At 44.3% G+C, this 14,677-nt stretch overlaps 1 protein-coding gene across 4 annotated transcripts in view; it reads right to left on the reverse strand.

Moving 5' to 3' along the window:
- Positions 1-2,698: 2,698 nt before the first annotated feature.
- Positions 2,699-14,677, reverse strand: part of fbln2 (fibulin 2) — a 235,781-nt gene continuing 223,802 nt past the window's right edge. For all 4 annotated transcript variants that reach the window (XM_078209667.1, XM_078209664.1, XM_078209665.1 and 1 more), the window contains 2 exons: positions 8,889-9,012; positions 2,699-4,530 (listed from right to left, as the gene is read on the reverse strand). In XM_078209667.1, the coding sequence (XP_078065793.1) occupies positions 4,173-4,530; positions 8,889-9,012 (482 nt within the window). In that variant the 3' untranslated portion in view covers positions 2,699-4,172. The remainder of the gene's footprint in view (positions 4,531-8,888; positions 9,013-14,677) is intronic.

Genomic DNA, 14,677 nt, shown 5'->3' on the forward strand with positions numbered 1-14,677 from the left:
TTATACAATTGAATTCCATATTAAGTTTGTAAGCGACATACTTCAGTCCTAAACAACAATCTCAAACACAAACAAAGCCAATTCTATACATATGAGGGGACAGCTGGCTAAGCTTGATTGGGTAAAAGGTTTGGCAAGAAATAAACAGTGGGAAACGTTTTTTAAAAAATCTAAATGCTTCAGCAAATGTACATACCAGTAAAAAGCAAAACCCCAGCAAGAAAGATCCATGTGTGGCTAGCTAAGGAAGTTAAGGGTGGTATTACCATAGATCACAGCATCTGAGTTGACTTTTGAAGCTTCAAAATATCCTTCCAGAAATGGGGTTTAAGTATAAAATGTGAGCTGCTGGTGTTGGTACAGGTGGTCGTCATTTTGAAATGTGCAAAAAAATAACACTGGTATTTCAACTTAAATCAATGTGTCACATTTTCTTGAATGAAATAATTCTACAAGGATAATTTAAACTACAATCATAATGTTTTAAAAACTATCAAATTCATCATCCTCAGAATCCAACAGGAAGGGTGGTATTTCACCATTTTTAGTCTAAGTGCTGGGCGGGCGTGGAACTGGGAGAGTTCCAGATCCATTTTCTGGGCGTGTTTTTAGGTCCCCCCTCATAAGCACTTTGGCTGCAAAATTCTGAGTGAGCCTGTTACTGCAGAAGCCTGTGGATGGGGCTTAACCTGCCCGAAACCCTGCAGAGGGAGCTAGTGCACATGTGCAGGCCTCTGATGCTGCACATGCGCATTTGCATTACCAGGTGTCTGACAGGCGAAGAGAGAGCTGTCAGGCCCCTGCTACTGCAGGCAGCCTGAAGCAGCTCCACCCCCTGCAACCGCGGGGGCCCGGGGCCGTAGACGCAGCCCCCACCAACCCCACGCCACCCAGACCAATCGCAGATCTCCCCTCCCCTACTGATCGCCGCCCCGCTGCCCTTCCCCCACCGATCGCTGCAGCATGGCAGCGGACCCTCTCCCACATTAGCCCCTCCCCCACTGGCCCCTCCCCATTGGCCCCGGCTCCGGCACTTCCCGGTTTGTTTGATATTTAGTTTATTCAACAATTTAGCTTCTATACTTTAATCCCACGTGCATGTCTCCATCCATGATATTACTGTCTGATGACATAGAAATGAGAAGTGAAGTGGCTTTTCTTCCTCATTTGTCTCTGAGATACTTCAATGTGATTATTTGCTTACCCTGCATGGTGATATTGCCGTTGCTGGATGTCTGGAGATTTCTGTGATTTGACACAAGTTTCAAACCAATGTCAGGAAAGGGGATGTCTGCGCTGGAGGTCACTGAATCCCTTTTAGGTCAGCTTTCCTTAAGGTCAGCTGGGAATGCTATTCCTTTGCCACTGACTGCGAAACCCAGCCCATTATTTTGAATTTCACTTTACCAGATTTGCCCAGAGAATTGTGCACTGGCATGATGGGTGACAAACTTTTTGTTTCTTAAACATGTTTACAAACTGTCTTCATAAAGGGCGAACCACAACAGGTCACAGATCTGCAGATGATTGGTAGCAATGCAAACTTTCTTAGAATCATAAGAATCTCTACAAGTCAGAAGGAGGCCATTTGACCCATCGAGCCTGCAGCATCAACAATCCCATGCAGGCCCTATCCCCGTAACCCCACGTATTTACCCTGCTAACCACCTCCCCCCCCCTCACCACCCAGACACCAAGGGCAATCTAGCATGGCCAATCAACCTAACCCGCACATCTTTCAAGTGTCGGAGGAAACCGGAGCACCCGGAGGAAACCCAAGCTGACACGGGGAGAATGTGCAAACTCCACACAGACAGACACCCAAGGCCAGAATTGAACCCAGATCCCTGGCGCTGAGGCAGCAATGCTAACCACTGTGCCACCATGCCACCCAAATTCTTGGCAAACAATAAATGCAATTTCTAGGTTAGTGGGAGCTCTGCCTTAAACAATATCATAAACGCATCAAAGAAATACACCCGAATCATTTGCAATTTATATGTAGTGAAAAATAAAAGCCCAATTAGCATATTGTTTTATAAAGAGTGAATGATGTACTCTCGGCTGAACCCAGTAAATTGCTACATGACAGTGCAAATTTATTTTAGCTAATCTTCAGGCCTGACATCGGCGGCACGCTGGGAGTGTGAACCAGAAGCCAAAGGCCCAAGGTTCACCCAAAAGGTGAACCCAACCTCAGCCGCAGAATTGGACATGCAGCAGAAGCCAACAGGCATCCAGAGCAGCTTACTCATTCCATATCAGCAGCACCCAGGTCCTGGGACAGGGAGCATAGGTAATTGGGAAGGAGCTGAGCAAAGACCAATAACAGAGTATTCTAATGGAGCACTCCAACCTCTCTCTGCTCCATACTCAGTTCATTTCTTTTGAAATTTGCCTTTCTTGGTACTGGTACTTGGCTGGTTAGGCCACATGTAGTCAGGCCTTTGCCCGCGACATTCAAGGCAACTTGGGAAGGGAACCTTGAACAAGAACGAAATTCCCCTATTTGCTTTCACCTGTTTCAGACACAGGCCCCAAATGCCTTTACCAACATGGTGCATAGCTTACTTACAGCGTGGAATATGCCAAACACATCTCTTACTATGTTTTATATCTGTAAAATCCAAGGAATTTCATGGCTCTGGTATCTACACAAAACTGTGCAAAATATTAATGAAAAAATCTTAAAATTCTTATATAAAGACTGATTTTATTTTCTATCTGAATTCTATGTCCATGTTTAATAAAAGTTCATTACATGGCTACATGGCTAAGGATGGCAACATGTTTTAACCCTTTGAGGGTTATTAATACAGAATAAACTTTCATATGACAACAAACAGTCTCAAGTTCCAAAATTACATATTTAGAAAAACGTGTAAACACTTTAGCTTTCAGATTTGCTGTACATTTTAAGTAAATATCAGCTGTGCTTAATAATGTATGAAATAATGACTGAGAAAAATAAACGCTTTATAGCACCGGAGTCGTGATTACTTTATAAAGCTAGTTTCAGCAAAACAAGACGGCAAATCTATTCCAGTTAATACTTCTGTCGAAACATTCTGGTTTTGCACAAAATATTACGGATTCTTGCGCGAACCATCTCTTTCACCGTCTCACTGTGTGATTTGCAGTGGAGTTCTAAATCCCTCTTGAAGGCCAGATATCCAGTTTAAAATTAGAGTTGTCTAATTTTACAATAGTATGTTGAGCAACAAAAGCCATGTAGGAAATGTAACCAGTCGACGGACCTGAGGGCCTTAGAAAAGCAATTCCACTTGAACATATTCCAGTTGCATGTGTGCCACTCCCGGGGTTAAAATTGATCTTGGGTTAATATTGCAGCAGGGGTGATAGCGAATTGGTGGCCTGACTTGCATCCCTCTTCATGTGGCTGCCAATTTGCTACTGCTGTTTTGCGTTATGGCAAGATAAGTTTACACCCATAGGCCGGAATTTTCCGACCATTCACGCCGGCGGGATTTTACCATCCCGCTGCAGTGAACAGAGATTTGACTGGGTGCCAAATTCTCCAACTTTGCTGCAGCGGGAGCGTGGCATGAATGGCCGGTAAGATCACGCCCATTGTCTTTGTATAAAAAAAAGGTCCTCATTCATCTTTGTCGGGGAGATAGATTAAGAGTCGCTTTTATTTTATTTGTCACGCTAAAATCCCCACAGATTGCTGTTGACGCACTTCAGTGATTGGCAATGCCCCCACAACCTGTTCAAATTTTGTTTAAAATCTGCTATTTTTAACAATTATTTTGCTAAGAAATAATGGAAGGAATATACATGGGATTGTGAAACCTGTTCTGTAGGCTTTGTCCAATTTACCATTATGGCTGGAATGTGACTCTGATAGACTGTGCTCCACACACAGACATCACAGTCTGATTTAAGTTATTTTTCAAGTAATTACATATTCTGATTGGGACAAATAAGAGACGCAGTAGCTGAAATTCCCATGGTGGCTTTAGATTCATTGGATGTAATTTTGATTTTTGAAGAGCGTGTGAAACAGACAATATCTATTGAGTATAGCCAAGGGTTGCACTTTCAGGAATTACAAAGTCAAAAGTCCTCCCATCATGTATATTGGCCTGGTGGGCGTATTAGTGTCGGGCCATAACGTTATATCGTGCACAACAGGTACAGTGGTTGCTTTAGAAAGGATGAGCTGAAACAAACACATGTATCTTAGCAAGGAATGAAGTGAACATTCCTTGGCGCCAGAGTTTCATTTCAACGTCAAGTACGAAATCTTTGGACTCTGTGAACTGCCGCTGTACATACACAATCCCAGTGTACGCGTTCACCTTCCGTGTACTGAAGAAATTTTCGGCATTCCCTTTAGTGATGGTCAGGATAATGCTGTCTCCTACGTATACCGGTGATGGCGCAATACGGAAAATGGTGCTCGGAACCTTGACATTGGTTGGAAAAGTCAGCTGGTAGAAGGTGATTCTGACTGGTATGTTCTGGCAATCCATGTAGTTGGGACACATCATGCGTTCGCAGCGCCTGAGAAGGGAACGCCAACTTATTTACTTTGTTGAAAGTAAGGAAACAAGACCAAAGTCTCCTCCCATTAAAATTAAAGTGCCCGCAACACACAAACTCAAGAATGATATGTGTCGAAGAGTTGGGAAAGCATTGCGCAGTCAGGAGCCATTGTTGCTGCCATGCATCACCATAAAATAAACTATAGGAAATAATTATCAAATTAGCACAGTTTTGCTGTTCAAACCACATGCAAAGTAAACTCACACTAAATTAGTCATTCATTGCATTAATTTGCTCTGTACTAACATCTTAGATTTTGCCAGTAAACATGGATATTGTCAGCAATGGCCTCAGTAACATTGTTGATACAGTAAGAAGTCGCACAACGCCAGGTTAAAGTCCAACAGGTTTATTTGGAATCACGAGCTTTCGGAGCGCTGCTCCTTCATCAGTTGAGTGGAGCGGAGTGCTGTCCACTTACCTGATGAAGGAGCAGCGGTCTGAAAGCTCGTGATTCCAAATAAACCTGTTGGGACTTTAACCTGGCATTGTGAGACTTCTTACTGTGCCTACCCCAGTCCAACAACAGCATCTCCACAACATTGTTGATCGAGGGGGTTCTGGAAATAATGCGACAATAGACTCAGATAACACTGAAGGAAGCCAGTGCCAACTGCCTGAATGAGAGAAAATTAGACTCTACCCTGTTCTGTCCCCATAGCCCTGCAAGTTCTATCTTATTAGGTAGAAACCCAATTCCCTATTGAAAAGTATTAATAAATCTGCTTCTGCTAACCTTTCTGTTCATACGTTCCAGATCATAACATATTGCTGAATTTTTTTAAAATCTCCAACTCTCCACAGACAATTTTGCCAATTATTTTAAATGTCTGCTCTTATTACTGACCTTCCTGCCAGTGAAAATAGTTTCTATCTCCTCTATCAAAACCCCTTGTAATTTTGAACACTTCCATTAAATCTCCCATTAATCTCTCTACTTAAACCTTCTCTGCTCTAATCAAAACTGTCCCAGCTAATCTTGTCTCCTCAGAAACTTCCTTGTCCATGCTACCATTCTAGTAAATTACCGCTTCAAGCTCACCAAGGCCTGAATGCCCTTTCTAATGTACAGTCCCCAGGACTAGACACTATGGACGGTCCTGTTAAAGTCAATGGACTTTTGGCTGGCTCATCACATCCACTGCAACGGAGCCAGAAAACCCTGGCCAATAGGCCTGGCCAGTAGTTTTATATTCATGAAATGTATGTACACGTTTGAGCGTTTGAGGACTTTGGGTCGGTACTCAATGGAGTTTGGAAGAATGAGGGGGGACTCTCATTGAAGCTTACAGAATATTGAAAGGCCTGGATAGAGTGGATGTGGGAAAGATGTTTCCATTAGTAGGAGAGACTAGGATCCGAAGGCACAGCCTCAGAGTAAAGGGACGACCCTTTAGAACTGAGATGAGGAGGAATTTCTTCAGCTAGAGGGTGGTGAACCTATGGAATTCATTGCCACAGAAGGCTGTGGAGGCCAGATCATTGAGTGTATTTAAGACAGAGATAGATAGGTTCTTGATTGGTCAGGAGATCAAAGGTTATGGGGAAAAAGTAGAAGAATGGGATTGAGAAACTTATCAGCCATGATTGAATGGCAGAGCAGACCCGATGGGCCGAATGGCCTAATTCTGCTCCTATATCATATGTACAGACATTATGTAAAAAGACCAATTATCAAAGGGAATATTTTTGTGCCATGAAGTGGGTTCTCCCAAGTTTTTATAGAATAAATTCCAATTTGGAAACATTGCAAAAGTTAGGGCATTTTTTGACAGAGTACAAAGAATTGCAGTGTCTCATACACTTGATCTCTGGACACATGATGAATGGTCACAAAGGAAAATTTTCATTCAAATAAATATTCACCAGGAATTCAACACGCACCCAACATGGGTGCAAGTATTCTGTGGAGTGTTAAGAATCATAGAATCCCGACAGTGGAGAAGGAAACCATTTGGCCCATTGAGTCTGCACCAACAACAATCCCACCCAGGCCCTATCCTTGTAACCCCTCACATTTACCCTAATGATCTCCCTGACACTAAGGGGCAATTTATCATGACCAATTAACTTAACCTGCACGTCTTTGGACCGTGGGAGGAAACCCACACAGATACGGGCAGAACGTGCAGACTCCACACAGACAGTGACCGAGGCCGGAATTGAACCTGGGTCCCTGGCGTTGTGAGTCAGCAGTGCTAACAACTGTGCCACCATGCCGGCCTGTACAATTCAGGCAAATTTGACTTTGGATCTCTGCCTCTGTGTAATGCAGCCAGAGGGTCGCAGGCACCAAATGGGCTTGTTACTACAGCTGTCCAATCAGGAGGAGCCGGCAAATGACCGATTCCCATGTTGAGCCAATCAGAAAATTGTCTTCCAGAAGCGGCGGCTGGGTGGTGGGGTGATGGGAGTGGGGGGAAAAGAGGCAATTGTAGAGAGGCTTCACACATGCCAGCAGCAGACCCGAGATTTCTTTTATTGGGTCCCTGAGGAGCATTTCTATTTCTCCTGGGACCAGGAAAAACTGAGGCTGATCTTCTGATCCAACTCTTTTGGAGTCAAAACAAATAACCAATTAAACTCAATCAAACAAACTGAGGGGAAAGTTAAAGGGGCAGCCCTTTAAAGGGATGCTGCCTCCAGCAAACAAATGGAGCCTAAAATATCAAACTAAAATGTCATTAAAAGAGTTAGTAAGGCACTCTTGCAAGATCTACTAATTTGTCAGTGAATTCCACGTGCTGGGGCCTATAACCAGTGTAGACCTGCTTTGCATTTCTGAGGGATAATTCCTTTTTCAGGCAGGTCGCCTGGGCCATTATGGCGTCCGGTGCAACTTTGGCACAGATTGGATGCAGCAGTTTGTGTGGAATCTCAGTTCTCGACCTCATAGCGTGTCCCAAGTGAAAACAGGGTGACCAATTCCACCAGGAATGGAGTGGAGTGTGGGAGCAGCACGTTGGATGAGGACACATGCTCATTCAAAGCTGGTTTTGAAATTTAAAATTGCCCCTCAGTTTATTTAGTGTTTGTGAATTCACCCTGGGAAAAATGATCAATGCTTCTGTCTGTGGCATATTCTAATTAAAGTAGAACTGATCTGCAGTAAGATCAGCACACTCGGTGGCTCCCACCTCAGCCTCAGTTTAATACACAGAATCATAGAATCATACAGTGCAGAAGAAGCCCTTCAGCTCATCGAGTCTGTACCGACACGCGAGAAATACCTGACCTCCCATCCAATCCCATTTACCAACAAATGGCCCATAGCCTTGAATGTTATGGCATGCCAAGTGTTCATCCAGATACTTTTTAAAGATATGAGGCAACCCACCGCTACCACCCTCCCAGGCAGTGCGTTCCAGTCACCACCCTCTGGGTAAAAAAAGATTTTCTTCATATTCCCTCTAAACCTCCTCCCCTTCACCTTGAACCTATGTCCCCTCATGACTGACCCTTCAACCCTTCGGGCGGCACAGTAGCACAGTGGTTAGCACTGCTGCTTCACAGCTCCAGGGACCTGTGTTCAATTCCTGGCTTGGGTCACTGTCTGTGTGGAGTTTGCACATTCTCCTCGTGTCTGCGTGGGTTTCCTCCGGGTGCTCCGGTTTCCTTCCACAGTCCAAAGATGTGCGGGTTAGGTTGATTGGCCATGCTAAAATTGCCCCTTAGTGTCCTGAGATGTGTAGGTTAGAGGGATTAGCGGGTAAATGTGTAGGGATATGGGGGTAGGGCCTGGGTGGGATTGTGGTCGGTGCAGACTCGATGGGCCGAATGGCCCGTTTCTGCACTGCAGGGTTTCTATGATTTCTAAGGGGAACAGCTGCTCCTTATCCACCCTGTCCATCCCCCTCATAATCTTGTACACCTTGGTCAGGTCTCAATCTTCTCTGCTCCAATGAAAACAACACAAGCCTTCCCAATCTTTCTTTATAACTTAAATATTCCATCCCAGGCAGCATCATGGTGAACCTCCTCTGCACCCCCTCCAGTGCAATCATATCCAGTGTGATACAGAGAAGTGTAGCCTCATAACTGTAACACTTTGGGCGGATTTTTCCCATCCTGCTCGCCGTGGGAATTATAGCAGGTGGGACACGGACCATGCAAAGGTCTGTTGGCCTGGGGCAGGATTTCCCAGCTTTGGGGGCGAGCGTGGCTGGAAAATCCCACACTTCCTCCCAGTGCTGTGCATGACTACAGTTCTTCCTCTCTTTACACCAATTATAGAAGTGACAAGTAATGAATCTTATTATCCAGAAATATCCAGCAAAACCCTTTTGCTTCATGACTGGAACCAGTTGAGCACTTACATATCAGACACTTTTCTGTAGTTTGGTGGGCAGTCCACGTTTGGGCATCTGAATCCACCCTGGATGTTGAAGCAGGTTTCAGTTGATGTGCAGTTGTGTGTTCCTATAGCACATTCATCAATATCTGCGGGTAATTGCATACAATCGTCAGGTTCAATAGTTTACTGCAAATGTACAACATGGATACTGAAACGATCACGTGATGAGATGACAAGAATGTGCAAGGTAAGACCTTGCTGCTGAACTTGCATAAGAACAGATGAGAGAGGAGCAGGAAGTAGACCCTTCAAACCAGCTCCACCTTTCAATGAAATCACGGCTGATCTTCAATCTCAACTCTCTCTTCCTGCACTGTCCCATAAGAAATAGGTGCAAGAGTAGAAATAAAGCCTCTCGATCCTGCTCCACCATTCAATTCCATCACAGCCGACCGTTGGCTTGAACTTCACTTTCCTGCCTGCTCTCCATCATAGAATCATGGAATCCCTACAGTGCAGAAGAGGTCCTTCGGCCCATCGAGTGTGCACTGATACTCCAAAAGACCAGTCTACCTGGGCCCTATCCCCTGCCCTAACTTCACGCATTGATCATGGCCAACCCACCTAATCTGCACATTTTAGACACTAAGGGGCAATTTAGCATGGCCCATCCACCTAACCCGTACATCTTTGGACTGTTGGAGGAAACTGGAGTGCTTGGAGGAAACCCACGTAGACTCGGGCAGAATGTGTCAACTCCGCACAGTCACCCAAGGCTGGAACTGAACCTGCGTCCCTGGCGCTGTGAGGCAGCAGTGCTAACCATTCTGCCACTGTGCCTCCCATCCATATCTCTTGATTCTCTAAGACACTAAAAAAAATTTCTGGCTCAGCCTTAACTAATCTTCACAACCTGCCAGGCCAGGGAATTATAAATATTCACCATTCTTTGAATGAAGAAGTTTCTGCTCATCTCAGTGCTAACTGATTGATTCCTTATCCCGAGTCTGTGTATCTATGTTCTAGATTCCCTGGCTAGATAAACAACCTCTCCGTGTCTACCCTGTCAAGCCTCTTCAGAACTTGCTACTGTCCAGTTACTGCAGTTACACTGGGCATTGACACTGAAATACTGAAAAGATATTTGGACTAGTAGATGGCTAACAGCCATTGTAATGACTCATTATCTGGATTCCTAATTTAGGGCTCTGTTTATTATTATACTTGATATTTATTGTTTTTTAAAATGCTGAGGAACTCCATGAAACCCAGTGGGTTAATTTTAACATGGGGGAGAGTGGGGAGGAGGAGCATGAGGAGAAAGGAAATGGAAATGTAGAACATTTCATTTGCAGGTCCCTTACCCCTTATCAGACCTTCATTGAACCCAACAGACAGTTTTCTCAACCTGTTTGAGGGTGAGTAGGGAAAAATATTTTTACTAGTACAATATCTGTTGGGTCCTCCTGAGGTTTATTGAAAAGAAAATGCACCTCGAAAGGGTGCTGAAGTAGTGGGAAGAATGAATCACGGGAAAGTAGAGAAGATTCTCAAAGTCTTCCTGCAGTTGCTGCTTTGAGAGATGAGGGTGAAGATGGTGCTCTTTGTCAGAAAGTGGAGGAGAGCTCTCAAACATGACACACAACGAGCAAGAAGGGAGGTGGCAGAGGTTGTAAACTTCAGAAGTTTAACCCTCAGCATCTGGATTCACTGCAGAGAACATTCCAATGATCTTGGCACTGCTGCCTCACAGCGCCAGGAACCTGGGTTCGATTCCTGGCTTGGGTCACTGTACGTGTGGAGTCTGCATGGTCTCCCCGTGTCTGCATGGGTTTCCTCCAGGTGCTTCAGTTTCCTCCAACAGTCTGAAGGACGTGCTGGTTAGATGCATTGGTCATGCTAAATTCTCCCTCAGTGTACCTGAACAGACGCCGGAGTGTGGCGACGAGGGAGTTTTCACAGCAACTTCTTTGCAGTGTTAATGTAAGCCTACTTGTGACTAATAAATAAACTTAAACTTAAAAAAATTAGCAAGTCTTTGATAATATTCCTCTCAGAAACACATGTCAATGGTCATATTTATTCATTCAAATAATGTGGGAATCACTGAAAATGCTGGCATTTATTCCCCAATCTCAAATGTTTTTGAGATGGTGCTGATGGGATATCTTTCTGTGTTGTTTGCGGTCTGTGTGCTAACTGTACTCCTACGATGTTTTCAGGTAAGGAGTTCGATGATTTTGACCCAGTGACAATGAAGGAATGACAGATTTTCAAGACAGGATGTTGTGTAACCAAGAGGGGAACTTGCAAATGGTGACATTCCCACCAGACAAAACAAAAAATCAGAACCCTGGAGAGGGCACCACTCCCTTCAAACGGAACATGAGGGATGTTGCCTCTTCCAGTATTATGATTTATTCCTATGCCTTCATCACTTCCATTACAAAGGTACATTATTTTACCCCTCATTCTGAGGACAAATGCATGTTCAAGGCAGCTATGTGCAGCGTCTCCTCCCAAGGAAACCTTTGCAGAATCAGCATCTTCCCTCAATACTCCTTCCTCACTTCACATCCCCAATTAAGACCTCCCTATCTTGCTGCTAATCATACTTAGCCAGTGCAATGCAAGTGGAAATCAAATACATTATTTGCATGGGACACTTAGGCCCTGATAGGGGATTCAAGGGCGGCACGATGGCACAGTGGTTAGCACTGCTGCCTCACAGTGCCAGGGACCCGGTTTCAATTCCAGTCTCAGGTCACTGTCTGCATGGAGTACGCACATTCTCCCTGCGTCTGCATGGGTTTCCTCCGGGTGCTCCGGTTTCCTTCCACACTCCAAAGATGTGCTAGTCAGATTGATTGGCCATGCAAAATTGCCCCTTGGAGTCAGGGGGACTAGCAGGGTAAATATGTGGGGTTGAGGGGATAGGGCCTGGGTGGGATTGTTGTCAGTGCAGGTGCAATGGGCCAAATGGCCTCCTTTTGCACTGTCGGGATTCTATGATTCTAAGTGAAGGACAAGCAAGAAACCCCCATGATTTTGTTAGCACGAGACACAAGCAATTTTTACTCTTGGGTCTCATCTGAATGCGGTTGATGTGCTTCCTGTCCAATCATTGGGGAAATTCATCACGGGATTTCCTATTGGGTTTCCTAAGGCCTATTTAAAGTGGGAAGTTCCTTTGTTGACTTGTTTAGTGAATGAAAACTATTACAGGCAGTCGTTTAACACAGAGCACTGTGGATCTCCAATCATGACCAGGCCCTATTCATATAAACTTTCCCAGCAAGAACAACACTACAAAATGTCAACCAGTCAACCAGCTAACGTAATAACCTTCATTGTGATACCTCATGAAATGTTTTGTAACAGCAACAGAACAGCTCACTGTGCTGGTTGTTTCTTATACGTACACAATAAGGATAATAAAGCAGAATCTATGCTTCTGCAAGCCATTTGGGGATCTTTAGTCATAAACTGCATTCCACATAATGCCTTTTAATGGCATCCTCACAAGCAATGTCAAATACTGATTATTTTCCCTTCTTGAATAATAGAACTTCATGAGTGTCTTTCTAATCGATGGAAATCAGCCCAGACCTCAGGAGCTATTGAATTTATGGGCCAGTGGTTCACAAATATCAATCCCCATTTCATTTAGCACTCTTAAATAGAAACAGCATTAAATCCCTTAATATTAACCAAAAAGAATTCTGCAATTCCAGCCGTTGAAGCAACTTTAGTTGCACGTCTATCCTGTACGACCAGCAATGAATCACCACCTTCAGCAGTGAAAAGCAATGCAAAATATCTTTTCGCTCATCAGACATATCTTTATCTCCATATCTAATCTGTCTTGATAAACTCCCTCAAATTCTAATTGTCTTCTGACATTTAGCAAATAAAGCCTTAGCTACTGCAATGGGAGCATTGTGCTCTTTTTAATTAACATTCCTAATACTGGCGTTAGTTGACTTCAGCTCTTTTTTGTAATACTTGTCACTAATCCTATGACAATTAAACCTCTTTATTTAGTTATTTAACACAGTTTTACCGCCAACCCTCCTTTCTAAGCTCAGGGATATATCAGATCTTCTTGGTCAATTAACATTGATGCGAATACACTCTATCTTCCAAAATCTAGTTGTTTCCTAACAGCACATTAATGAAGTAACTTCCCTCAAACTCCTGCATCATATGTAATTGCTAAATATGCACGTTTTGAATGGATACCTCACTTTTTACCTCAGCCCTCCATTCACTAGAACAGCTCAATGGCTAGCATCTCTTTGCTGAATCCTGCTCTGCACACCCACCCTGCCCACTCACCTTCCCTCCCTACTCCCTCCCCACTTCCCCACCCCACTTCCCAACCCTGTCACACACATTCCCACACCCTCTTCTGCCCCCAACCACACCTCCCATCCCGTCCCCTCCTTCTCCCCCTTGCACCCTGCTCCCCCACAACCCAAATCCCATAGAAGCTGCACATTTTGAAGCAGCTGTCAGTCAAGGGTTCAAGGCACACATGAAGCAGGTATAGTGAAACATGGAACAAACTCCTGCACAAAGCTTTACTCAACTAATTTGCCTGCAAACAAGTGATCGCAGGATTCAATTCATTGTAAATTATCCCAAAGCAGATAAAAGGGTGGCACAGTGGTTAGCCCTGTTGCCTCACAGTGCCAGGGACCCGGATTCGATTCCCGAGTGGAGTTTGCACATTCTCCCCGAGTCTGCGTGGGTTTCCTCTGGTTGCTCCGGCTTCCTCCAACAATCCAAAGATGTGAGGGTTAGGTGGATTGGCCATACTAAATTGCCCCTTGGTGTCATGGGTACTAGCTAGGGTAAATGCATGGGGTTATGGGGATAGAGCCTGGGAGGGATTGTGGTAGGTGCAGACTCGATGGCCGAATGGCTTTCTTCTGCACTGTAGGGATTCTATGATTCTATGACAGCGGAGTCTCAAAGCACAGACAATTCAGTAACTTTGGCTGCCAATTTGTTGGCCTTAGTGGAAAGAACGATACATGTATACCCTTTATCTAATACAAATATAGGCTTAAGGCTGACTTTATCACCGGGACATAGTTTACCAGGAGTCATAGTGGATAGAAAGTATTATTTATGTTCTTTCTCACAAAGCTGTACATCTGCTCAGTACAAATCCCCACTCCAACTCAAACACTGCATATATACAGACAAGGGTGAAAATGATCATATCTCTCACATAGAGTGTTATCTCAATGATTGTGCCAGAATAGTTTTAAAAGTATGAAGCACAAATTATGCATTTATTAATTCTATGTATGTGGTGGGCTAATCTGGTTGAGGATTGTGGCAGCGAGCTGGAACTGCATAGGGGGGCTCAGGTTATTTTAGAAATTTGAAGAGTACTTAAGTCTACCAGCCTGGAGTCACCATAACTTGTGTTTTGATCAATCTGTCTGCAAGGAACTTGAGTTGTAATATTTTCTACTGAGATGAAGCAAGCAGCAAGTGAAGAACAACCACAAATGAGGTCATAGAGAAGGGAAGAGCAACAACAGTTTTAATACATATAGAATAGAATAGAATCCCTTCAGTGTAAAAGGAGGCCATTCGGCCCATCAAGTCTGCACTGACCACAATCCCACCCAGGCCCTATTCCATGCATTTACCCTAGCTAGTCCCTTGACACTAAGAGGCAATTTAGCATGGCCAATCCACCTAACCCACACATCTTTGGACCGTGGGAGGAAACCGGAGCATCCGGAGGAAATCCACACAGACAGGGGAGAACGTGCAAACTCCACACAGACA

This window comes from Mustelus asterias, chromosome 3 (assembly GCF_964213995.1).
Source record: "Mustelus asterias chromosome 3, sMusAst1.hap1.1, whole genome shotgun sequence".
In the NCBI taxonomy this organism is placed as follows: Eukaryota; Metazoa; Chordata; class Chondrichthyes; order Carcharhiniformes; family Triakidae; genus Mustelus; species Mustelus asterias.